This window comes from Rhineura floridana, chromosome 10 (genome assembly GCF_030035675.1).
Source record: "Rhineura floridana isolate rRhiFlo1 chromosome 10, rRhiFlo1.hap2, whole genome shotgun sequence".
NCBI classification, from domain to species: domain Eukaryota; kingdom Metazoa; phylum Chordata; class Lepidosauria; order Squamata; family Rhineuridae; genus Rhineura; species Rhineura floridana.
Genome location: NC_084489.1, coordinates 82,798,270 through 82,825,748, shown reverse-complemented (window position 1 = coordinate 82,825,748; position 27,479 = coordinate 82,798,270). Strand labels below are relative to the sequence as shown.

The 27,479-nt window shown below is 43.1% G+C and overlaps 1 protein-coding gene across 2 annotated transcripts in view; it reads right to left on the bottom strand.

Annotated features, from left to right (window-relative positions):
• Positions 1-2,050: 2,050 nt before the first annotated feature.
• GARS1 (glycyl-tRNA synthetase 1) overlaps positions 2,051-27,479 on the bottom strand; it is a 27,140-nt gene continuing 1,711 nt past the window's right edge. For both annotated transcript variants that reach the window (XM_061586874.1, XM_061586875.1), the window contains 16 exons: positions 23,707-23,808; positions 21,576-21,678; positions 19,787-19,928; positions 18,264-18,352; positions 16,495-16,571; positions 13,787-13,932; positions 12,565-12,714; positions 11,184-11,346; positions 10,286-10,450; positions 8,676-8,788; positions 7,268-7,408; positions 6,103-6,188; positions 5,228-5,337; positions 4,184-4,277; positions 3,189-3,379; positions 2,051-2,369 (listed from right to left, as the gene is read on the bottom strand). In XM_061586874.1, the coding sequence (XP_061442858.1) occupies positions 2,244-2,369; positions 3,189-3,379; positions 4,184-4,277; positions 5,228-5,337; positions 6,103-6,188; positions 7,268-7,408; positions 8,676-8,788; positions 10,286-10,450; positions 11,184-11,346; positions 12,565-12,714; positions 13,787-13,932; positions 16,495-16,571; positions 18,264-18,352; positions 19,787-19,928; positions 21,576-21,678; positions 23,707-23,808 (1,998 nt within the window). In that variant the 3' untranslated portion in view covers positions 2,051-2,243. The remainder of the gene's footprint in view (positions 2,370-3,188; positions 3,380-4,183; positions 4,278-5,227; positions 5,338-6,102; positions 6,189-7,267; positions 7,409-8,675; positions 8,789-10,285; positions 10,451-11,183; positions 11,347-12,564; positions 12,715-13,786; positions 13,933-16,494; positions 16,572-18,263; positions 18,353-19,786; positions 19,929-21,575; positions 21,679-23,706; positions 23,809-27,479) is intronic.

Genomic DNA, 27,479 nt, shown 5'->3' with positions numbered 1-27,479 from the left:
ATAAAATTCCCTTGGTAGTTTCCTCGGTACATGTTGGGAACCACTTGTATTTGCCCTGCTGTTATTTTTTTCTTCTTTTGGTCAGCTGTCTTTGATCCTTTGTGTGCCTACACATACTGGAAGTTCACCTCTTGGAAAAGTTTATTTATTTATTTATTACATTTATATCCCGCCTTTCTTTTCATGACAGAAACCCAAGGCAGCTTACATATGGTTCCCAGGTGGTCTCCCATCCAGGCACTGACCAGACCTGACCCTGCTTAGCTTCAGCAGGGAGCCGGCCTTATGTCCCTTCAGACCAAAGTTATTAAAAAGTGGAAACTGTGATGCAATGTTACTGGGGACAAGGAGTCCCCACAGTAGTCCATGGGTAACATGACACTCACACATAGTAATATGCTAGCATTACAAGCAGGAGGCCCGGCTTATAACTTTGCTGAACTAAGACACTGACTGGGTGAGCTTTCAACAAGTCCCTGTTTTGGAGGGTAATATAGCCATTGGGTTGGTTACCAGGATAAATAAGGAACTATTGCTGAAAAACATATTGCGATTAACCAAGTTAAGTTGCATAATCGCATCCAGAATCGCCTTTCAAAATAACTCTTCGCCTGCTCTTCCCACTACATGCACTTACGTATCTCAAAAACAACAACACCCCAGCCAGTTTGCAACTCAAAACTACATATTGGTAACAAAACAGATGCAGAAGCATATTTTGCCCCACTAGACTAGGACATCAACAAAGCTGAAAATGAAATTGACTACAATAAGTAGTATGCTAGTAAGAGGCTAGCAGAATCAAAATGCATCTAAATGCCATCTAGATGATGCCTTTGCACTCAGACCGGGATCCCTGTTTTAATTAAGAACTGGTGTTACTTGGCATGTCCAAAGCCATGTTTGAAATCCATAGCAAAAACCAAACCTCAAGGTGCAAACTATGAGGCAGACCTGTCAAAGCTCAAATTTTAGTTTCAGTCCTAAGTTTCTCTCTCTCAAATTGTTTACAAAGATTTACTCTCAAATCCATTCCAGTTTCAGCTTTAACCACAGCAAACTGAAGAACTGATGTGTCCCTCTCATGGCTAAATTTGCACACCTGAAGTAGTCATTTGGGCACAGTGGAGCGTTGGGGAGAGGCAGAAGATGCCCAGAAGAGTAAAGAAAGGAAGGGATGCTCTTAGGAGACAGATTCAAAAACTGAGTAACATCCGTAATTACCACAAGACTTGCTCAAAAAGTGTTTAGGGTTTGGGACAGGACAAGCACAAGAGTTGACCCAGTGCATATCATAAACAACCCTAGATTTAAACATCGCTTCAACCAATGACTCTGTTCAGTAGTGACACTAACTCTAGGTTTCCTATCTGTAAAATGATTAAATTCAAATGTTTCCACAAGACTGGGTCAAGGGACGAGTTATTGCTCCTAATTTCTTATAGCCCAGAGACAACAGGACACCTTGATATAGACTGATTAACACACAAACTATGCCAAAGTTTGTTTACAGCTATGGCTTGTTTAACAAACCATGAGTTAACCAGGAGTTCTCCCACAGATGAACAAACCACTTAGGTTTGTTTTCCAGCTGCTCTTGCCTTGCACCTTGGTAGCTTGGTGAGCTTTTGGGACGGGGTAGCCAAAAAAACCATGGTTAAGGAAGAGTGCTGAGTTCACACAATATCAAGCCATAGTTAAACCAAGGTTTGTAAGCCAATAACAAACAATGACTTCAAATAATGAATTGTTGGAAGTAAACAAACCATAATTAAGCAGATAAATAAGATTCATTCATAACACTAAGCCATAGTTTAATACAAACCATGGTTTAGTGTTATGTGCAAACCAGGTCACTGAATATCCAATGTGGTGGCAGTACCAAGGATCTTCTATAGAAAGGAAGCCTTAAGCTAGACAGTGAAAGCAAAGTGATGTTTTTGTATGTTTTGCTCTTGTACGTCGCTCAGAGTGGCTGGATATCCAGCCAGATGGGTGACTAAGAAATCCAATAAATAATAAATAATAATAATAATAGCTTAACATAGCAGGGTTTTTAGTCTTTTAATTGTGGTAATTGGAGATGGGAGTTAAAATTAGGCAGCAACTGACAGGAGGAGGAAAATAACCAGATAGTCCCTGGGTGCGCAAACAATGCTGTTTTGAATAATACACATGATAAATTTCATATTAACATGAACAGTAAAAAGTTGACTTCTTGATAAGTTTCCGGGTAGTTCATTTTATTCCTCTATTGTCTCCTTTTTGCCAGTCTCTTGTCCCTCAAAGAGTGGATACTTGGCCTCCACGTCAGCCCAGGTTATGTTACCATTTGCAAGGTCCCGAACTATGGTAGGAAGCTCAGAGATCTAAAAGCAAAAACAGAGAGTGCACTTTCACACCCCAGAATCAATGCAGAGCTAATCAACATACCCAGAAGAAGAATATGGTCCAGTCCACCTGAGAAAGCTCCATTTCAGGACTCAGGTGGCTGGCTGCCCCCAGCAATGGGGCTGGCTCTTGTAGGTTCCATCTGCCCTCAAAGGCAAGCAGGGTAGGATACACACATAGCAAATCACAAGTGAAGACTCTTGTGTCTTTCTTCCAGCATTCTCTGTCCCAAGTTACGTCACCAGGCATGACACCAGTGTCTTTCCGGTTAACAGTAATGAGCCCAGGCAATTCTTAGCCTTAACTCAAGGATAAAGGTATTTGCCAAAGCTCAAGGAGCAAGCATACTGCAGGTGGCCTTCCCCATGAACACAGGGGAGGGTCAGAGCTTAGTGGGAGAGCATCTGCTTTGAACGCATAAGGTCCCAGGTTCAATCCTCAACGCCTTGGGATGTCTGCAGCCTGAAACCCTGGAGAGCTGCTGCCAGTCCGTGTAGACAATACTGAGCTAGATGGACCAATGGCCTGACTCTGCAGAAGGCAGCTATCCCGTGTTCCTGTCCCACCTGTTTCCCAGCACCTGCAGTTGTAGGGAAGAATGTCTTATCTTCCTCCTCTCACCCTTCCACTCAGTGTGACATCTTTTAGAGCCTTTGGCTTCTCCCTTCCTCCTACACACATCCTGGCCTCCAAGCCCACAGCATGGAGGATTTTCTGTGTCCCCCACATCCTTTCCCTCAAGTTGCTTGTCTCGAACCTCCCCGCTCACCCTCCCCAGTCCAAAGAGAATGGCCTACCTCAGCTCGTATCTGGCGCATGGAGTCACGGTCCCTTAAGGTGGCTGTGTGTGGCGATCTGTTGACCGTGTCAAAGTCAATTGTGATCCCAAAGGCCACGCCAATCTCATCCGTTCTGGCATAGCGCCTGCCGATGGATCCAGAGGAATTATCCACCTTGTGGGAGACCCCATTTCTTGTGAGAGCTTCAGCTGCGGAAAAAAGAAGGGGGACAGGAAGCTGTCATTTTATTGACTAAACTCATTTCAGAGAATTAAATGCAAGCAGAGAAGAAATGGGTGTCTTCAAAACATTGCCAAACCAATTATTATCATTATCATTATTTATTGCATTTATATACTGCCCCACAGCCGAAGCTCTCTGGACAGTTTACAACACTTAAAAACATTAAAAACAAATATATACATTTAAAAAACACATTTTTAAAAAGCAATTTAAAAACCAATGACTGGAAACCTCAGCTCATACAATTCAAGCATGAGTTTATTTTATTTAGAGGGTTGCATACTTGTGCAGCCCACCCCGAGTCTTACAAATAGGGTTCAATGTCTATTTTAAAGCGCGCACACAGCCGCAACTGGGGAAAAACCTAAATTCTGCAAGGGGGTGTGAGTTAGAACAATGCAGTGTACAACATACGAGACCACAAAGCCCTCCAGATACATTATTCCTTCTCTAACGTCGAAAGGAGAATTAATGGGCACACAAAGACAAAAGGGAAAGAATGTTTTAAATATGAACTAGTTTCCAATGGCTTTAGCACAATGAAGGCACGTCAGCGAAACACATGATGAAAAAATTGGTCAAAGGAAAGATTAACCACAAGGTTTCTAGATTAGTGGCACCTTCTTATGGCATTTCCTCTGCTAAGGATCTACAGTGGCTTTCCCGGCATGTCCTGCTGGGATGAAGATATCAATCCTCTTTCCCCACAATTCATCAATGCAATCACACCCTTTTTAACACAGGACCCTGTAAGCATTAGGACTACTCACATAGCTCCGTCACAAATGGCATGAATTCCTGGTTCTGGCTCAAAGGAAGGACAGAGCATTTGAACGGCGCCACGATAGCAGGGAAGCTGAAGAACTGGTGCAGGGAGAAAAGCAACACAGATGATCAGACGGGGAAACTGACAGATCCAGTGTGGAAAGGTATATGGCTTAACAAAAGGAGAGGAAGAGTCTTCATCAGAAGCTGATAAGAATTAGATGTCAACACGGGGGGACCTTAATTCTGCTCTGCATAGGCTATGAATTATGTAACTAGAAGGTTCAAATTTAATGATCTGATTAAGCTATGAAAATAATATTCATTTTGGCCTTATAATTTGGACATTTGGTAGAAGCTACACTGAGTGCACACAACCTACTCCAATGACCAAAATAGCATATCCATATATACAAACACTGGGTATGTGCATATAAATGTATGATTGTTTAACAGAAAACTAACGACATGTTTCCTGCTTTCAAAAATAAAGCTGAAGGACTAGAATGTTTTTTGTTTGATCTTCAAATACACACACACACAGTTTTCCTACAGAGCAAATATTCTGAGTAGGAAAATGCTTATCATGAAGTGCGTGGTAGGGTGCAAGTATTTTGCATGCCTCAAGCAAACTGATCAGGTACTGATCAATGCTTCCGTCAACTGCCCAATCCATGTGCCTGCAACTCTCACACTTGTGTGCATACTTCACACAATATGAAAGAACTCACCTACCTGGAGATGAGTTGTGCACTGGAAGTCATAATTGTGTGAGGCAACCGTGATGAAAGGAACTTGAAATAATCATTTACATAGAACGGTTTGGGCACAAATCTTTTATTTCATCTTTATAGTTGCTAGCCTACGCGATCTCTATTATTCTTGTTGAACAGGTGGGGAAAGAGATACTCACTCAGGGCTGAGCAGGGATCTGAACCAAGTCTATAATGTCCAAATCCACCACAGTGATGGGTTCACAAAATCCACAGACCCCTCAATTAGGGAGCCATCCATATACATCAAAACAAAAGTTGCAGGGAAAATCCTACCGTTCGTTGTTCATCTCCCTCTCGGATGCGGAACGTGTGCTCAAATATTGTATACATGATTCTTCCAATACCGAATGAAGGCTCAATCACATTGGGAACGATCTCTTCCACTAGAAAACAGATAGGCAAGAGTATATTTTGCTGGACAAACTTCAGTGGATACTGCAGCATGTAAGCTTTCGAGTTTAATACAATTCAGTCAACAGCATCAGGGCTGCAAGGCTGCAGCAGTAATACCCATAAATACCAATCGCAATATTTGAGCTTACTGAGTGGTCATGCCGCTAGTGCGCAGTGGAGATAAGGGGCTGCCACAGGAACCCACTAGTCAAACCGTAAGAACAGAAGAGTCGCCTACTGGATCAGGCCAGTGGCCCATCTGGTCACAGTAGCCAACCAGATGCCCACGGGAAGCCCACAAGCAGGACCTGAGCTCCAACAGGGGAGGTAGAACACAGTCCTCATCGTATGTAGCCACTGAAAGCCTTATCCTCCAGAAAACTGTCCAAGCCTCTTTTAAAAGCCATACAAACTGGTGGCCCTCATTGCCTCCTGTGGGAGCAAATCCCATCGTTTTAACTACGTGCTGCGAGTGTGAAGAAGTATTTTCTTTTGTCTCTCCTGAATCTTCCAGCGTTCAACTTCACTGAATGTCCCTGAGTTCTAGTGTCATGAAAGAGGACGAATGGTATTTGCATCGGTTTACAGAGGTGGTTTGCACCCCTGACCATAAGGAAGTCATTCCAATGCTTGTCATGTTGCCAATGAAAAAACAGCCATTAGGCCACAATTAAATGTTAATGGGAAGGCTGACTTGGAGGTGTGGGTGAGGTGCTGTCTTCCAACTGTGAACTGGCAGAGGCAGGGAGACCTACCATGTAAAGTCTTCTGAAACCTTTTTGTGCTGACCATGTCCTTTGTTAGTTGAAACGTTTTCCCTTCAGTTTCGATAGTAAATTCCCTGAAAAGAAAAAGGGGTTTAAAAAAAATCAATTACTAGGCTCCTTTCTGGAAGGAAAGGCCACCGAGGAGTTAAAGGAAGCCATTAGCAGGGCAGCGGTGGAGCAGAGCCTAGGAGCAGTGACAGCCCAGTCAAAAGAGCAGGTCCAGCAGAGGCCAGGTGGCGTGCCGACAAAGGGGCAACGGAAGGTCATCAAAAGCAGAGACATGCAAAACCAAGAATGGACAGCCCAATCACATCAAGGACCCCTAACAACATTCTTACTGAGTTTATTCTTCTAGAAGGCAAGCGGCTAGGGAAGAGCAGATTGCACCCAGCCACACACTTCTGTAAGGATGTATTTAGGCAGCTTCACATCTTCTCTGTAAGTTTGACACTTGGTTGCTACATCCCTAAACTAAGCACTACATTCAGGAAGGTTAAAATACTGCAGCCAGAAAACTTAGGTTTGGTGATTGTACAAATTAGACAGGTACGTGAGCACCGTTCTATCTGAGCATTTGTATCTGGGGGGATGGGAGTTCAGGAGAAATTTGCAATAGTTTTTTTACGGTACTGAGATGGAAATGGTCGCAATGCCTAGGAAGGAGACTGTGGGAATTGGAAGGGGTCAATGCAGATGATCAGTATGGAGAAAAAACTGCCTAAACAAATGATTTGTAACATTTTGGCTGGCCGAATAAAAGGTATTGCCCCAATGTAGATTAAAGCAAGTAAGTACTTGACATTTCTGTGGAATTTTTCAAAACTTGCAGGAAAGGAAGGACAACTGGAAGGTTTACTGATCAGCAGCCAGTTCAGCCCCTTTTTATCTTCTAATCCTTTCAGGAAAATGTGCTCAGGTTTTTTTCTCCAGATTTCCTTCACAGGGGCTAGATGCATGCTCTTTTGTCCCTGTGAAAGTTCTTGAAGTGCTGGCAAAGAATGGATGGACGGATGGACAGACACACACACACGTGGATCAAGAGCAAATTTTAGCTCATGAAAAACACTTATTTTCATGTAGTACAGAGTTGATACCTAACAAGTTTGCCAGTCAGACTGTCAACGAATCCAGATATTTTGACTCAAATACTTACCCTTTTTCGTTCAACAGTTTCTCCATCTCACTGATGTAACACTCATCACAGATGGAAAGGTATTCCAGCACCAGCTTAGCATCTTTCTTGTATGCTTTGCCGACAGCTCCCTTATTTGGTTCAAACTGAACAACGTACTCTGTTTTGTGCATGTTATGTTATGGAATCCAAAGGGAGCAGTTTTGTTTTTGCACATAATGTCAGGCATCACAAGTTAATGCCATGTTTGCTGCCCTGCTGCTATTTATTGTTTCTTTAGTGCACATGGTTGCATCCCAAGATGCATCCACAACACATTTTACATGTAGCACAGCAACCTACAGGAGTCACTTCCGTGAATGCAACTGCCTTAAGAAAACACAAGTGCTCTTCTTGATAATGTGGCATCAACATAAATCAATGGTACTCGCTGATCAGAGCAAAAAAAAAAGCCACGCCCCATCACTACATGTTATGCCAAGGGCAGCTTGACTAAGTAGTTCAGAAGGTACCTTGGATTATTTTGTTACTTTTGAAAAATAAGTCCAGATATAGAAAACCAGGTGATGTCACCAGGGCAATTCCTGACATCCCGTTTATTCAATTGGTTTCTTCTGACCGCACACACTCCTGAAATTCTTCCATGGCAGGCATGTGTCTCTCACAACCTCATCTCTTAATTCCTATTTCCAGAGATAGCCAAGTCATCTAGAGTTGACATACTTACCAGGATCTTCTCTATAATCCTTGAAAAACATCCCACTAAATCTGCCGGAGCTTCTCTGGTCAGGTTGGCTTTGGAATCCATCATCATAATCAATAATAATATCATCCCACCATTCCTCCCAAAAGGCGCCCAGGGTGGCACTGAATTCCTCATCAACCCAATGTTCTCCATAAGCTTCATTTCACTTCATTTGGTGAGGGACTGGACAAGCCACCTCTGCCAGTCTGTGACCAGTCACTGTGTCCACCTGGGGCTCTAAGGGGTGTGTCCCAGCAAGCTATTTAACATACAGAAGCCTAAGGCTATGGCCTTGTGAGGAACTGGACAGGCCACCTTTACCTGCTGGCGTGAACTACCTCTACCTGATGGAGCATCTACCTGTCTGTGAACTTGAAAATGATCCAGTGCATTCTAGGAAAACTGTTGGAGCAGACAATGATCCTATGTTAAGCCACTGCATTACCATCTGAGCAGGATCACTAATACCATGAAGTACTTCACCAGCAATCTTGGAACAGGGTCACTATGGTATCTAATATTGTATTTCAAGCTCATATTGGCATAACCTGAGGTTTTCAGCTGCTGGCTTCAAAAGAAGCTTCCTCATTTAGTCCCAACTGCCTCTCAAACAGAAACCCATTACATGGATCTAAAGATCCTTCATGCCTGATTCACCAGACAGAACAATTTTATTTCTGAAAGGATATGGGTTCCTTCAGAGGTTTTTCAGCTACAAGAGGAACTTTGGTGGCTCTGGCGTGGCAGGAGAGGTCATAGCAAGAGCGGTCAGCACAGCCAACAATTTCAATCCACCCCTGAAAAACAAGCCAAAAATGAAGATTGATGTCTGTCAACTGCACCAATGAATTAGCCAAAGTGAAGCACTTCTACTCTCTCACAGTTGATTATAAACCCTGCACAACCTAGAACACCAACATCAACCCTTCCACTACGCTTACCTAGCTTGTCGCTTCACAAAATTCAACCACAATCCTCTACTTGCAAGAGTGCACAAATCAAGTCTGCCATAAAACTGAAGGAGTTAGTGCCAGAGGATGCAAGCCAAAAACATGAAGTATGCATGTTCGTGATGAGAATGTGAGAGGTCAGAATTATACTTCAGAAACCTGTAAGTGAAGACACCTGCAAATTCAGCACTTTGCAAGCTAAACAGCCAAGACTGCAACAAAGCATTGCAGAAAGGGGGTGGGGATATGACCCAACAATGAGGTTGATTATGTAATTTGAGTTTGAATTCTGAAGTGCTCCGGTCAGTTTTTTCAGTACCAGGAGTCAAAAAGGAAGGTCCCAGCGCACTGTTGAGGGTACATGATGCAGCCACGTTGCTGATGTTAAGCAGATCTGGGACTAGTCAGTGCCTGGATGGGAGACCACTGGGGATGGGAATCCACATGTGCTGCCTAAAGCATCATGACAGAAGATGGGATGTAAATGGGCTAAATAAGTAAAAATATATATTGAATGGGAGGGCAAAAGTCAATTGGTGAGTTTTGGCTGCCTTTAATGGTTTGCCCACACTTCTAATAAATACTAAAGATGCCAAATGACAGCCAGTGTGATTGCTCTACTTATTCCAGTTTAAACCCTTGGAAAAAACCCTTCAATGTGGTGGGGAAAAGGCCAGGCCTTGAAAAATCCTAAAATTTAAAAGCTGACAATGAAACTTGTTTTAAAAGAGATGTTGTTCCTTGCCAATGTTTGCACCATCATTTTGACTAACCATGGTCAGCTCCAAACCATGGTTTGCATATAGTAGTTTGGAGCTAATATTGGGTTTTGAAAAAAGGAGGGGGAAATTTGCAGAGAGAAGTGTGCAACCAGCAGAGTCCTCCCAGTTTTCTAACCACTGAGCACCTTTGGAGACTGAGCACCTTTTACATCAGTACCAAGTCCAACACTCATCCACAGGCCATAAATTAACCACCCTTCATCTCAAGTCTTGATTATGGCCTTGAATTTTGCCTTCTAGTACAGACCTCTTGAAGACTTGCCTCTCAGAACTCCGTATTTCGAACTAGAGTTTAGAATGAACTTCAATTTTATACAATGCTTTAACCAATTTCAAAAAGGGACATTAGGGCTTTCTCAAGGAATCCCAGGAAATCTAATTCAAGGATTGTATAGACAGAATGCTCTATAAGCCCTATTTGCAGAATTAATTTCCAGGATTCCTTTGAGGAGAAAACCCATGACAGATACGTCCCAGGAGCTCATTTTCATATCTCCTACTTAAGCCATTAACCTGCTGAGAAGCACTCTCTCCCTGCTTCTGCACCTATCAAATCACTTACATAGGATGTTTTGGACTCAGCATCCCAGCAGTCACAAGCATAATGAGCCATTTCATTTTCCATATGTTGTCGGAAGCGCAGCTTGCTTGGAGAGATGCCAACTTTGAGAAGATAGAGGTAGATGCGGCCAATGAAGTAACCCAGCACTGAATTATTGATTACACCCTGGAAAGGGAAAGAGTTGGAACACAAAACCTCATAAACCGCTTCCCCAAGCAAATATGCACTAATTATTATTATTATTATTATTATTATTATTATTAATTACATTTCTATACCGCCCCATAGCCGAAGCTCTCTGGGCGGTTCACAACAGATAAACATCCAATATACAATTAAAACATATGTGAACAATTTAAAAATAAAACAATTACACCAAGAACCTAAACATAATTAAGCACATAAACAACATAATATGCATTCTACACATTCCTGTGTGCACTATGGTAGAAGGTACTATGCCCTTCTATGAAATCTCAACCACATCCTCAGTGTAGAAAAGAAAGAAAGTTAAGTTAGGACAAATTATTTAAAAATTTCCACAGGACTTTGATGGAGGAGTGTGGTGGGTGTGATTAAGGCCTTGCTCACAGCTGAGGCCACATACCAAATTTCAATAATGGTATCAGAAGCATAAATCTTCGTCAACATGGTGACGATTCTTACAGATAACAACAGCAAACACAACATATCTCTGCCCAGGAAATCTAGATAACATTAGTCCTGGAAACATGCTGAGAGAATACCATCATAGTTAACCCTAAATCTGTAGAGTGAATATAGAATTAATCTCTGTGTCACTTTCTGGACAGAAAGGCAAGTGGGTGGGTAACTAGCAGTTTCCATAGAGTTTTCTCCTATGTTTTTTCTCTTTCATTAAAAGGCACACTTGCACTACCTGCTCAACAGCATCCCCCAGACGCATGGCCCGAGCCGACTGCCCGCTGGTCTGGGCTTTGGAGGAATACAGGAGGATGTGAAGGTCTGCTACATTCTGGAACTTGGGGTGATGTTTCTCACTAGGATCCACAAAGTGCTCAATTTCCGCCATTGTGAATTCTCTAAAAAGACAAAGACATCCCGAGCCCGAAGTTTAGCAGCTATTCTGTTGGGGACCCATTAAAACATCTCCTCCAAAAGTGAAACAGCCCACACACTTTGCACATCACAGCAAAACAAGCCAAGCCTGCTCAAAGTGTCATGGCCCCCCAGACCCCAAGTGCTGATGTCACCATTACACTAGAGTCAGGGACAGAGACGAGAGGCAAAGTTCACACTCAGGCCGCAAACATTAGTCACCACAGATTTCACCCACTCCCAGCTCCACTACTTTTTAAACCACCCAAAAGCACAAACAAGGGAGGGTGGTGAACATCTGCCACACAGTTGCCATGGTAAGTTAGCTACATAAAATCCCTCCCCCCAAAAAATCCATTCTCTTTTTTTAAAAGAAATAGTCTGGTTAGAATGAATCCAAAGATAAACATGTTAAACCTACACCAACCTATGGAGCCCAAAGCTGCTTTTCTATGTAAATAAAGAACCACTGGAAAACAGTGCAGAGGTCAGGGATTATAAATATGGCACAAGGGGATGTATACTGTCTTGTCATTATGGGTTTGAAACAGGAAAAGGGGAAAGAGTAGACTGACAAGTCATTACAAATACTGGGATCCAGCCCTTGGCTCCAGGAAATGTCATTCTGTAGATCACTAGGAGAATCATCTACAGTAACTACCATCTGGGTGATCTTTCCTCCTCCTCCTCCTCTCACTTGTCAAACTCTACAATATTCAATTTGCAAATATTTAGGCTGTCCATAAATAAGGACATTTGCTTTTTCATCTTATGAAAAAAAAATGGTTCTGCTCACAAAGCTTTGCTTGTAGCAAGTGCTGGGCCCTCAGTCACCTCTCAACAAAGAGGGGGAGAGCCTGAAGTTCAATTAATTAATTAATTAATTAATTTAATTAATACTGGGAAGCAAAAGTAAAAATGGTATATATATTTACACAAATTTAGGACACATCATCTGACCATGCTGTCAATTTCCAAAGAATGTGCAATAGGGCCTTTTAGAAATCAGCATCCCATCTTGAGCAGCAAAAAAGGAGACATCATGAGCTAAGGGGAAGTGATTGCAAGGGGGACTATTTTAAGAAGGCTCATCATACAAGCATGATCAAGACATGACATGGATCGATTCCCTTCCATGCAGCAAGAAGGGAGAGGGAGCGTCCCATTCCCAAACTCTCTGTCACTGGAAAAGCTTACAGTACCTGACTCTGATGAGGCCTGAGCGAGGCGAGATCTCATTTCTGAAGGAATTCCCGATCTGAGCAGCAGCAAAAGGCAGCTTTCCTTGGTTGAACTCCAAAAGGCGTTTGAAGTTCAGGAAGATCCCTTGTGCAGTTTCCGGTCTCAGGTAACTTTAAAAACACAAACAAAACCCAATAATGAAAATGGCTGGGAAGCAGGAAAACTACTCAAGTGATCACAGACTGGCCTGGTTTCCCAACATTTTCTCTGGAGCAATGTTTGCCTTGCAATCAGGAGGTGCAACACAGGAATACCAACTAGCATGTTTGGGCTCAGCTAGCATCTCTTCTCAGGCTGCTCAGACTCCCTTTGCTGGCCCGCTTGACTGAGATGAGGGGCCAAGGTCCTGAGTGCCTCACATTCCACTCTGAAATTTATAATCAAGGCTTGCTGCTGGGTCCATACTCTCAGTGACTTGTTGCTCCTGCATTTGGTTCACTGGGAACAGATGCACTAAAAAGTGTTCAGTGTTAAACTGATTTTCACTTATTGCTTCACAGCTCGAGGCATCATTGCCATTTATCCATTTTTTGGCCACATAATATTCTACACCTAGGAAATTAGAAGTTGCAAGGCTGGTCTCATCTTAGGGACCCTGCAAATAACCCACTCAGCAATAAATTTGGTTGCATTTGTGTTATATTAGTAGATGAACAAAAAAAAATCAATACTGAGTTGAGTTTACTGCCATGGCTTGGTGAAAACATGTCCTAAGAAAGGCTCGGGATGGATTGAAGGGAGCTTTTTTAATTCAAGACATTTTCCATGGCCGTGTGACTTGGTTCCCAGCTCTTACCAAATCTTCCCACCCCAGAATCCCCAAGTGACATGTGGGAACTACTCTAGAGAAATAAGGTTGTTTTTTGGGGGGGAAGGGAGAGCAGGCATAATAAGTTTATACCTCACGGTTCCTCTACCCCCATTTCCTTCACCATCACTGCTAGGTTGAGCAATTCCCTCCCCTTGCACCAGAGCTTGGAAAAGTTACTTTTTTGAACTACAACTCCCATCAGCCCAATCCAGTGGCCATGGTGGCTGGGGCTGATGGGAGTTGTAGTTCAAAAAAGTAACTTTTCCAAGCTCTGCCTTGCACCAAGATCCCTAGGGTCAGGCAGAAGCAGAAGCTGTTGGTATGTATTTCGTTGTGGGGCGAGTCATTAAAGAGAAGGATGCTTAATATACCCAGGCATGTTTCCTCCAGGCCCAATAGAGGTCTTGAACATAAGGTTGAAAGACACAGGAGGAGTGAGGTCATTTCCTGTAATGGGGGATTTCACATTGTAGTTCACAAACAGATCTGCAAGTTCTTCTTGGCCGTAGTTGTCCAACTAAGAGCAAAACATGAAAGGAAAATCAAATTTAACACAGGAAGTTGCACCAGAATCTCATTCTGTTCACCCTCTCTCCTCCTTAACAGGACATAAGCCCCTTAAGAGCAATTGCAAGGGTAATCCCAGCATTTTATTGGATGATACATCAAGTACGGATTCTGGCGAGAATCTCCCTGGTGGAAGAATAAGGGCTGAGAGCAAGGGAGCACAAGTAACAGTATAACTGCCACACTGAGTTACAAAGAAGGTTGGCAGGGAAAGCAGTAGTCACTTTCCCCACCAGACTCGTAAGTAAAGTGGTCTCTCTTTGTCATGCAACAAGTCAAGTTGGTTATCAAAGATTTTCATTGTTTTCCTCTCTCGTGCATGTTAATGTATTCTGATTTTCCTTCCATGCAAATTGCATTGATTGGATGTGAACCATTAAGCCAGGGATGGGGAACATTTGGCCCTCCAGATGCTGCTGGACTACAACTTCCATCATCCCTCTCCACTGGCCATGCTGGCTGATGGGAGTCGAGCTGAATAACAACAGCACCCAGAGTGCCACAGGTTCTCCATCTCTGCCGTGGAAAGAGAATTAAAAAGCCACAGCTCTACTGCACTTTCATGCCTACGCACAGTGCCAGTGCCAGTTTTGAGGCAAGATTACCTCCTTACATACCCTCCCCCCTCCGCCTCGCTGCTGCCCATCTGCTTGCTCTTTCCCTCTGCCCCCAAAATGCACCACTACCCAGAGCAAGTAGGAAAGGTGAGCCGCAGCTGCTGCTGCAGCTCCTTCTTATCTCCATCAATGCTGCCTTGGGCAGGTGAACTGACAGTAACAGCAGGGCTAAGGGGGCTCTGAGGATCAGCAGAAGGTCTCTTGATAAGGAGGGTACTACTTGTAGGCTGGAGGGGGATTGTTTGGTAAAAAAAATGAGAGGCTGGTATATCTTGAAAAAAAGTGCCATGGGTGCCAGCAGAAAATGGTTGCCACGGGCAGCATAAAGAAGAAGAGGTGATAATACTCTGTACCGGTGAGTACCATCACACACAAAAAGGGCCTGTTCATAGGTGCCCAGCAATGACAAGCCCCGACACACAAAACGGGGGAGGCTCCCCACATCTCAGCAGTGCTGTGATGTCACCGCTCACATTAAAAAGAGGTGGTGGCAGTGACCCTCAAGAGACTAACCACCTGCCCTTCTATCTATCTAAACAGCTGGCATCAAAGTGGGCAAGCAGAGCAACCGCCGCGGAAGAGCTGCCCTGAAGCCACCATTCTTTGTTGAGGGGCTCCACATTCCCACACCAAAAAACAAAAAAAACCCACCGGGTTTAAGATTTTAATATTAGAAGCTACAAGAGAGTGAGGTTTGGGAAGTTGATTGAAACCTCAGCAAGACAGCTGAAGGTAGAGTGAAGGAGGGCTTAGAGGTGGGGCTGGATTTCAGGATGGCTTTAGCCCAGGAAGAGCATTAAATAGGAAACTAAATGTGCAGGTAAAAAGGGACTAAGACAAGTGTGCGATGGGGGGGGGGAGGAACCACTTTCCCTTTCCCTTGCAAGGTTCTGAATAGCCCACAAACCTCTCCTGAGGAGGACTGTCTCCATCTCTCTCTCAAACCAGAGAGAGAAAGCAAAGAGGGGATGGAAGGCAGGCAAGCTGAGGCCTCCCGCCTACAGTACAACTAAAGTCCCACTGCCACAACAATGGCTCCCTCCACACACCCCTCTTGCATCCGGGTTGACAAATTGGGGAGGTGGGGGCTACTCTTCAGGGAGGTGGACCTGGCCAGAGGGGCACTCCAGCTGCTAGGTCTCTATTTCTTGCTCACCATGAACACATGGGTTGACAAGCAGATGGCCGACTCTAATCAAGTAAGCCAGTCCTACTTGCCACCAACGACCTGCAGCTCAGGCCACCCGCAGCACAAGCAGATACCATAGCTACAGTTTACCACAAACTCAATTCCCCCTCCAGGTTATTGCTGCTGCTTCTGCCTCATTTTAAATGGCTCAAAGGCAAGCGACGTGGACATGGCTTAGCCAAGAGCTCCTGTTTGGCAGGTCTTTAAGCATGCCTGGCTTTGCTCAGTCTAGAGGGAAAGCAAGTTTCATTACAGGGGAAGCTCTTGTGCTGCATAGATCTGGAAATCTGCACAGCAGACATGTAGCCATGACTGAAATTATTTAAAGGTCAAGTCTAGACATATAGGGAAAGAGGAAGCTTCTTAATTATGTAGGTTTAAAGCCATGTGCGTTAAAACCAACACTCTGAATTTTCCTGTGAAGGAACCAGGATAGACTACACTGTCCACTGGGCAATTATAATATTCTTCCCAGCAGGTATGCTGAACAAAGGGATCCTTTGCAATCTACACAGTGCAACAGAAAGCAAACAAGCATTCCATCGAATGAATTCAGCACTACAGCATGACCTGTACAAAATTCTCGTTTGTGAGATAACTTCCAAGTTCTCCAGGTTAATTCAGTATCTTAATTCTTCCCTGGGAACACAAACCAAACACTAGAAAGCTTGTGCCTCTGCTTCCGTTTGCCAAGCCAAATACTGACCTGCGTTAGCACATTCTCCATTTCAGACTTTTTCTCAGCTGTACATTTCTTGTCAGACATCAGCTTCTGTAAATGAGCTGCAAGAGGAGGGAGGGAAGAAGCAGTCATGGTCAGTCATTAAGCCCGCCAAAATGCAAATTCTAAGAACTAGATTAGCAGTTTCCAAAAACAGGTCTCTAAGGAGCCCCAGAGTTTCTCAAAGTGACAGGAAAGTTTCTCAGAGAATGACAGGTTTCTTAGGGAAGTATGTCTGCCTTGTCCATCACTAGCGATCTCCTCCTGCAAAGGGAAGCCACAGGAGAGAGTTGAGCATGTTCCACACCATGTTCCCAGTTCAAGAAGGCAACGCTGAGGCCCAACAGGTCCAACCAGAGCTAGAATATCCCAGACTTTCTATAGTGAACAGTAGGTCCCTCAACACAAGTATCAATGTGGAAAGGATTTCCTGAAGATAAAAGTTTGAAAGGCACCTGAACCAGAGAAACCAATTTGACTTTGCCATCTCTCCCCACATGTTCGTGAGAGAAGATCCCTGGTTCTTGGAAGTGGGGCAAGAGCAATTCCTGTTTTGTTCTTTTGTTTATGTTCCAGAAGGGAGTTAGAGCTAGGGTCCTCCAGATGGCTGGGCTTGACTACCTTTATTTATGATGCTCTGACTGACTTCCTTCCATCGCAGACTGATATGCTTAGGGAAGCTTATCTGCCCCTCCTCCTTCCACTCTTTCCCCTCTTCTCTTCTTTGACTGTCCGAGAGAGAGGATACGTCTTTATTTTTGCTCTCTCTCCTGAGCCATGAGGGCAATACCCATGTCTGGGTATTGCGCCTCCAACCTAGTTAGTTAGTGAGAACTAGGTATGCCTTTCCTATCTACTATGTATTTCTATAAATAAAGTAACTTTTCTTATTTTACTAAGTCTTAAGTCTCAGTGCTCCTAACGCAAGGTAGAAGCCTGCCACTTGGGTAAACACACACACTGTCATACACGCATCTCAGACCGCTGACAGTCTCTGCTCATTTATACAAATTTACGTAACAGTTCTCCCAGGCTGGCACCATTCGGTCAGTTTTAATTATGTTTACAGTATTGTATCCATGGAATAAGAACGTAAGAAGAGCCTGCTGGATCAGGCCAAAGGCCCATCTACTCCAACATCCTATTTTTGTAGCAGCCAACCAGATGCCCATGGAAGGCCCACAAGCAGAACCTGAGCGCAACAGTACTCTCCCCACTAGGGACTCCCAGCAATTGGTCTTCAAAGGCAAGCTGCCCCGTCTGTGGAGGCAGAGCACAGCCATCATGGTTAGTAGCCATTGATAACTACTGTATATCCACCATGAATTTGTCTAATCTTCTTTTAAAGCCATCCAATTTGGTAGTCATCACTATCTCTCGTGGCAGCAAATTCCAGAGTAACTAGCACTGTATGAAAGAGCACTTTCTTTTCACAGAGCCTGGTTAAACTATGGAGTTTGCTCCTACAAGAGTGGGAGTGATGGCCGGCAACTTGGATGGCTTCTCTCTCTTAAGAAAGTATTCATTTTGCAGGGAAGTTTGTCACCCTGACATCTGCAGAGAAGCTGTGGGGGGGATTGGACGTGTGATGCTTGAAGGTATCCTAGCCTAACATGGTTACACCAATTTGGCTCCTGTTTGGCGGAGGGAGGGGAAGCTAAAAAATCCCAAGACTTTTGTCAGATGATTTGCTGAGGCAAGCTATAAACAACATGAAACATTCCAGCCTGTCCTGCTATTGCAATAGAGCATACCTTTCAGAAGATGATCAGCTCGAAAACACTCCCCATTTTTCACATCCTTCACCATGAAGTCCGCAAATTTGTCAACGTGGCCGGAAGTCCTAGAATGGCAAACAGGTTTTATTTTATTTGTTTTAATTGCCAATTTATAAACGGGTTCACAACAGAAAGATACCAAAGCGGTGAACAGTAAGACAGAACACAAAAGATTACAGATTAAGTAAACTAAAAGCGATAAAACCATTTCTACAAGTCCAGAATTAATATTCCATACAATGACTGGGTCACACTTCAGGGACAGCCTTCTTAAACAAAGAAAGTCTTCAGTGGCTGCCTTAATATCAAGAGGCAAGGTAAATTACCATTAAAAACAGTTACTAAATTAAAGTTGTAACAGGTATAGAGTAGGCCACTATGAGCTTCCACAGTTCTCAAAAGTGATCAAGGTCACATCCACACTATACATTTAAAGCACTCGTGCCACTTAAACAATCAGCGTTCCGCCATCAAAGAATTCTGGGAACTGTAGTTTATTAAGTGTGCTGACCTCATAGATGTACAGTTTGAAGCACCCTTAGCAAATTACAGTTTCCAGGATTTTCCATGACTGCTGAAGTGGTATAAGAGTGTTTTAAAGGTATGGAGCAGATGTAACTAAACGTTCCTATGGAGCAACCTATAGTTTGTTTTTGTTTTTTTAAGTAGTTGATTTTTAAACAAGTAAAACATTTTAAGTTTCTCTTTTTAAAAAGCCTAGTTAAAATTAAACCTGAATGCCAGCATAGTAAACCTAGGAATAATCTCTTAGGTATAAATCAGTGGCCCATAATCAAGCACACTGGGATAAAAGGTTACTTTACAGATAAAGACACACAACATGAGAACACCACTGTTTCTGAAGCTTTTATAAAAGGTGACAAAAGAGGCAACATGCACCAGTTTTTTATGCTCCTTACAAACATTTCCCTGCATAAAACCAATGTCACCTTACAATAATTAATTTTGAGTTTCAGTGTTTCAAAATAAAATATCATACAAAACGAAATTACAATGTACCATTTGTAATTCAGTAATATGAGAGCAAGGCACTGTAAATGTAATAACATTAACAATTAATTTACCTTCATAGAGCAGGATAAACAAATCTAAACAAAGAGATTGAGGCTTCCAAGGCTGAAGAAATGTAGCAGCCACTGCTGCGTGTGCACGTGTGTGTGTGTGTGTGTGTGTGTGTGTGTGTGTGTGTGTGTGTGTGTGTGTGTGTGTGTGTGTGTGTGTGTGTGTGTGTGTGTGTGTGTGTGTGTGTGTGTGTGTGTGTGTGTGTGTGTGTGTGTGTGTGTGTGTGTGTGTGTGTGTGTGTGTGTGTGTGTGTGTGTGTGTGTGTGTGTGTGTGTGTGTGTGTGTGAGAGAGAGAGAGAGAGAGAGAGAGAGAGAGAGAGAGAGAGAGAGAGAGAGAGAGAGAGAGAGAGAGAGAGAGAGAGAGAGAGAGTGAGTGAGTGAGTGAGAGAGTGAGAGAGTGAGAGAGTTGTACTTACTTCAGAACAGGCTCTGGCGTGAGCATGGTGCAGTCTATCTCAAGAATCTGCTCTTCCTGGATGAAGTGCTGCCTCCAGGCTTGAATTATATTGTTCTTCAAAGCGCAACCAACAGGACCAAAATCATACAGGCCACTCACACCTGCAAGAGAGAAACGTCGTGAATACACACTATTTCAAATAAATAAATAAAAACAGTTTACAATCTGCAACAGGGTTTCACAAACATCTGAGTTCACTGACCCCTTAGGGAGCTTATAAAGTTGTCACCGGCCTCAACACAAATTCTTTGTAATGTAAATGAAAGTCAAGAAATATCTATATATAATCAACATTTAATCATTCACTTTCTTATTAAATGCAGAAGCTCCTCATCAGCAAGGGAGGCGCACTCTGTACATGCCTATGTCCTTTATTTCTCAGGCTCATAGCTCCTAATTAAAATTTCTGCACTATATTTCGTAAACTTCTCTTCCACCACAGGCCCTTCTTGACTCCATTTCAATCTCTATTCACCCCATGTACAGTCCCATCATCTCCAGGGAGTCAGTGTCAAGCACTCTGCAAAACCCTGCTCTACAAGATGAGCATTTTAAGAAGTTTTTCAGTATTTTGCTGGTACCATAACATAGAAAAAATAAATAATTCTGTTATCTCTTTATTACTATTGACAATTAAATAGTCTCATTTTTGCAGATGAAGCCAATTGTGTACCAGGCCCAATTCAAGGTGTTGGTATTAACCTTTAAAACCCTATACGGTTCCGGCCCAGCCTATCTGAAGGAACGCATCCAGTATCACCAAATATGCCGCCAAACAAGATCAGCCTCACAAGACCTTCTCTCGGTCCCACCGGTGAAAACAGCTAGACTGGTGCGGACTAGAGAGAGGGCCTTTTCGATCGTGGCCCCCACCCTCTGGAACTTGCTTCCTTTTGACCTTCGTCACGCCTCCTCCCTGATGGCTTTTCGCCAAGCTTTAAAGACCTGGCTGTTCAGGCAGGCCTATGGGATTTCTGGGGTGGGTTAGGTTTTTATTGTGTTACTGAAGGATGGTTAGATGAATTGCTGTTAATATTGTAATTTGCTGTATGTATATGTTTTTATATTGTTTTTATATTGTGTACGTCGCCCAGAGTGTCCGTTTAGGCGGACAGATGGGCGACTAATTAAATAAAATTTTATTATTATTATTATAATTGATTAATCCCATCAATAACCAAGACAACTTCCACTTTACAAGGCCAGGATAATGAAATACAGTGAGAAATCTCTTTTGACATGTTTACTCAGAGGTAAGCCTCACTGAGCTAAAGCACTACACCACAAGACTTTTTCTCCATCAGGGAAGATTAAAAGGTCAGTTATAACAACATCTATCTACATATAAAATCTATGTAGAGCCTTCCTGAAAATGAATTTGTAGAGTTTCCATGAGTACGATTTGTACCCATAAATAAAATCTGTTCATGCCATGTTTTGGGCCAGTGTTAGAATTAGACACAAGCATCAAATTGCACTGAATGACATTATCATACACTCCCTGTCTTAACATTTTAGCACCATCCAGCTTTATGTAGATTCTAAACTAGATCTCTTATACTGTTCTTTATTTGTATTGTTGTAACCCTGATTTCTATTTTATATTATTGTTCACTTTAAGTTTAAACTGACCATTGCATCTGGCATCATGCATTTTATCATGGTCCAGGGTTACCAAGAAAATGGTGAACACAGGAAATCAAGTCCCAAAAAGCACACTATTACAACTGCAATTATTAATTGTGTACCTCCATAAATAGAAAAAGCCTGATCATAGAAAAATCTTCGTTTCAGAGTATCTTCCATTTTAGGTCTGTCCACGATATCATCCTTCGGCTGCAAAGCCAGTTCCTGTAAAAAAAATGAAAGAATGATGGATTTCAGATATAATGGACCTCCTCTGATCTGAATCCCCCACCCCCGGCCACCCCACCCCCTGGCCATCTCCTTGTTTTAAGATTCAGCTCCATACAAAAAAGTAGAGTAGTGCTGGGTACCTTCCGTTTGCGTCTAAAGCTCCCGACATCAGTAGAAGCTATTTTTAAAACACAGTCACAGCGCATGTAGTGTTCAGCTGCCTCAGAGTCAGGACTCCGAAGTAGATACAACAAGGAGCCAGTGGTGGAAAGCCATTGAAAAAGTAGCTACAATGCTCAGTGTTTACAGCAGCTTTGCGCAACCTGGTGCCCTCCAGATGTTTTGGACTACAACTCCCATCAGCCCCAGCCAATATAATTCTGCTGGCTGGGGCAGATGGGAGTTGCAGTCCAAAACATCTAGAGGGCACCGGATTGGGGAAGGACAGCTTAGAGCAGCCTTTCCCAACCTTTGGGTCTCCAGATGTTGTTGGATTACAACTCCCATCAGCCCCAGCCAGCATGGCCAGTGGTAAGGAATGATGGGAACTGTGGTCAAGCAACATCTGGGGACCCAAAGGTTGGGAAAGGCTGGCTTAGAGAAACAGATGATTTAGAAAGCAGCCTACAGGTATTGTGTGACCAATACACACCTATCACACAATTTTCCTATGACACAAGTATGGCTGGAAAAAGGTGCATCACTAAATGCCAGATGCAGGAGTAAGTTCTGGTCCTCAGTGCAAGTACTATTACTAACCTTTATATAGCACTGTAAGGAAACTAACCACCTTAGGCTCGCCTGCAAGATGACAGCACCAATGATATGTTATTGTACTGCTGAATGTTTTCAATAATGTTTATGTGGTTAAATTATTGTTGTTGTTTTTACTGTGGCTATAAACCACTTTGTGAACATCGGGAAGCGATTTATAAAATTTAATAAACTTAACCTAGCCAGGATTCCAAATTCCCCCTCCCCCCCAAATGACACTTGAAAGGGAAAAAAGCATATTTATACCTCTCCCAAAAAGTGACAGTCTCTGCCCATGAACCTTTGAACAACTACACAGGATATACTTCTTTAGCCTCCTGCTGTGGCAATGTGTTTTTAAAACATGGCCCAGTTGTTTTATAGCCCTCTCAGTTTTATGACTGAATAATTTAACCGATGGTTTTAATTTTTTAACCGATGTAGCTCAGCTTTGAAAGTAAACCCATAAAAGTTACTAGTATGCAAAAACTCCTGCTAGCCTTTGAACTACAACTCCCATCAGCCCCAGCCGCTGGCTGGGGCTGATGGGAGTTGTAGTTCAAAAAAGTAACTTTTCCAAGCTCTGAATTGCCTACTAAGGCTGGCAGAGCAGGGAAGGAGCATTGCAGCCGTCCTCCAGCAGTCCACTTTGTTTCTATGTGGCTCTCCTTTGACCAGTAGTATTCCATCCCCCCTCGGCCAGCCTAGTCACTCACCTGTATGCAAGTCCTTGTCGCCAATGGCTACCAGGCAAGCGCCTAAATACAAGGTCAATGAAATCAAGGTGGTGTAGTCCAACCATGTCTGGAGGGCACCAGGTTGGCAAAGGCTGGTCTAAACCAAAGTTTAGCGTTACAAGGATGAGCCAGCCAACCCCCACCCTGTGCAGCTGGAAGGAGTTCAGAAGCTTGTGAATGGGTCTATAAACTGAACAAAACAAAGTTGCCCTTAACTATAGTTAGTGGAAACAAGCCAACTTCAAACAAGTTCACAAAGCTGGGATGTTTTCAATTACCACAGTCCAGATTAGCCACAGTTTGTAATGCTGAACTGTGGTTTGTACAGCCTCAGATGTAATGCTGAACTGTGGTAAATCTAGAAACGGAAACTTCCAATCTCTTCCTTGCAGCCGCAATGGAGGGAGAAAGGCAAAGCACATAAGCCTGAAGTTCACTGTGCCTTGTCACTGTAACCCTAAACCCTGGTCATTTAACTCTGGGATAAGAGGGGAAAATCAAAAGGCAGCAAAGACTTGATCCCAAGACTTGCCTTTGCTTCTAGGATTCTCTTCCGAGCCTTGAGTTCAGCTACTGCTCTGTCTAAATCCACTTGGGGAGCCTTCTCGTCTTTCAACTTTCGAACAAGTTCACCCTAGAAAAAGAATCACAAACATTCAATACAGGTTCTGTTCTGGAGATACCCCATAAACATTGGGGAAAGGGTGGGCACAATTAGCAGCAGAAATAGCACTTCTCTACCACTTAAATTCACAACACAGACATGGATTTGAGAGATAAACAATACTTGGCCCGCAATTATTTTTAAACCAATACAACTGCCTTTTGAAGTGGGGGGGGGAGGGGAAGGTGAACTCTCATGAAGAAATGCAAACAGTGCTGTGCAGCACAATCTCCACATGTTTAGCAAGAAGTCAAGTCCCACTGCATAAATGGAATTTACTTCCTAGTTAAGCGTTTACCGTTGCAGTCTTACTTTCTGAAAGACACGAAATTGAAAAATAAACCGACTGAAGTTATTACGGCATTTCAGTAAAAGACAGCAACACAATTGATGGCCCGCATCTTGTTAAGTGCGTAAGGATGGTTTCATGGACAAAAAATGGGTTGGTAAGAATGTAGTTTAGACTCACTCTTCTAATGATTTCTTACCTCCTATTCACTACGGTCCAGGAGGAAAGGCTACAATGAATTTCACTTTCACGTTGTAAAGCCATCCCTGGGTCCCATAGCTAAAAGAGCTATAGGTCTATACCCTCCACACAAAATACATTACTAGCTCTTCCTTAAAGGGCAATAGGCAGGCAACACGACTATAAAATTGGTGGCCTCCATGTTATATACCATCACAGAAAGAGAGAGTAGCTATTTAAAGAAGTTTCTATACTTCTTGCAGAAACAAGATGGATGCAAAGGAAATGATGCCCTTCCGTTGCTCAAACAGCTATGGGCTAAAACATGAGAGTACATGATTAGCATGTATAAAGAGTTGCAACCAATAGACTCAGGGGAGACCCACTGAAGTTTATGAAAGACTACGTTACAGTCTAATAATTTCAATGGCTCTACTCCAAGCAGACTTTAGTTGGATACAACTCAAAAAATCCCAGGTGCAATCCACAGAATCTTGGAACTCCTACACAGAATTCCTTAAGCCCACGTGTAGATTGTCACAAATTATACCCATGGTGAATATACATGAAGGTGACACTGGGCTGAGATGACATACATTAAAAAAAAAACCTGTGCTTATGATATAAGGACACACACCAGGTACCTCACGTGGCAAAGTTTACTGTTCAAGACCATAGAGAGTTGTTCCCGGCAAGAGAGACTGTATGTTGCTAGATAGACCAATGCAAGGCTTAGCCTAATCTATTATCGAGCTGGTGCCCTCCAGATACTTTGGGCTACAATTCCCATCATCCCCAGCCAGCACCAAGTTGGCAAAGACTGCCCTAAGGGATTAGCTTCCAATTTTTAACAAAACTGTCAACTCTATTAACTATCTAGTTTAATACTTCATAGTTCAGCATCCATCTTCCCCCTAAAGACCTTCCCCTTATTTAAGGACTTGGATGGCAATTCATTTTTAATCAATTATTTCTACACTGATATGGGCTTGTTTTTAGCTCACAGACAGCAATGGGGCAGGAAGAGGAAAAGATGCAGAAAGGAAGCTCGCTTCTCACAAGATTCAAGAACAGGAAAACAAACATCAAGCATGACAGACCACAAACTCATCGGTGGAGAGACAAAAGATGAAACCTGAAGGCGTCTCCCGCTGAGGCCATCCGAACAATGAGCTTGATTCTGAATGTGAAAGTTTGAATCAAAAGTTACTGCAGTCACAGGCTAACGTGGCAGAAGGGAGGGAACTGAAGGTTTTTTTAAAAAAAGAAGCTAGAAATGAAGGAATGGGGAAGGGGTCGGCCGAGAGAAAAAGCACCAGCAAAAACACCAGCAAAGAGCCAAAAAGGGTGCTGTAAATTTGCAGCACTGTCACTAAGTACAAAAAGGGGGAAAGCGTGCTACAAAAAAAATCCCAGCAGCACGTGCAGTTTCAAGTGGCAAGAAAAGAAGAGTCCCGAGCACACAGAAAGAAGGGGGCAAGGGGTGGGGGAGAAAAGAAATGCTGACAGGACACCATTTACTTGAGGGAACCTGCCCAGCCCAAAGAAAGTGCAACGGAGCTACACTGATGTGGCAGATTTCACTGCAGCTTTGTCCCTTCTGACAGGGAAAGGGATCCACCCCTCTAACACAGAAGCTTATTGCATCAGGCACTGCTGCAGGAGGAAAACATTAACCCACCCTGCCTGACTAATCTCTCGGTCAAGGAGATCTCCCCAGAGGTATAATTAAAAAGTGCTCCTTCCTTCCCTAGCTCGTTTGTAGGACAAGCCACCAGCCCATACCAATCTCCTCTTCATTTGCCAGACTTCAGCCTCTACTTGAATAATTTCACATTACACAGCACATTCTGTGCCCCTCAAAGTCCTTTATCACACCGAGCCTTCGTATTTCCTTATCCCAAACATGAGAAGGGAATATTTCTACTAAAAAGATGTGCTGTGCTTGTGCATCAACTACTGAGATTTCATTTAAAAGAGTAACCTCCTGCCCTTGTATCAAGCTGCTATACCTTTATTCAGCAACATCTTCCTGTGTGTGTGTGTTATATGCCTAGTAATTTAGGAGGATTATCAGGCACTGATGATTCACAAGAAAAACTCAGCTGAAGCCTACTTAATTATGACGCTACCCATCCTGTTATGTAAAGAACACCCATCTGTGCTCATTCTACTTGACTAGCTAAACAAGAATACCGTGTGAACATAGTGGCATAAATGGGGAATTTACACAAACAGAACCATACATTTAAATATCTGGTATATAAATAATCTATGTATGCCTGTGGTCAGATGTGATACAGCGGAAGCCCGTTATAACACAGAGGTCAGGGAACAAAGGATGCACCCACATTACAGGGGTTCTGCATTACAATGAAAACTATGATACTATATACAGTATTGTACTTGGGAACATTGTCACACCCATGGTATACCCAAGCCTGTGGCACAGCAAGCCATATTACAATGAACTTTCACTGTACAATCCAACAGATCCAATCCTGTGTAGGAGGATACGGCCATACGCTCTGGGATAAGAAGATTCAAAGGAGTCTTGCAGGAACCAAATAGATCCAAGGGTCGCATGGTGGGGGGGGGCAAAACTTACCTTTACCATTGGAAGTCCCCCACTATAAAAAGTTAGAGGAATTTATAACCTCAGCAATATAAAGCAAGAGGCACAGTATGTCAATGAGCATGCAGGCCTAGTGAGAGTGAATAGGTCCCCAAATCCTTTCAACCGTATTATTATTATTATTATTATTATTATTACAATTGATTTATAAGTATTGCTTTTCAATGCAAAGGCTCTCAAAGCAGTGAATGAGTTTAGTTCGCTTCTGTAGGCCAAAAGTAAATGCAGAGCTCTGAATGAGAAAGAACAGAGACCTAGTTCTTAACTGCAAGGTATCACATCTGCCTATTAAAGGAGTGCCAGAAGGGAAAGGTTCATTAAGAATGAGGCATCCCAACCGAATCAACTCTGTAGGAGACTAAGGCTGCAATCTCATATCCACTGACCTAGAAGTAAAGTCATTTACTTACTTCTTAGTAGACATGTTTAGGATTGTGCTGCAAAAGACATGCAGAAAGAGAAAGTGATACTCCACTCTGCAGAAAATGGGCTTACATCATCCTGCCGCCCCGCAGGAGGAAAAGAAGACCCTCTACA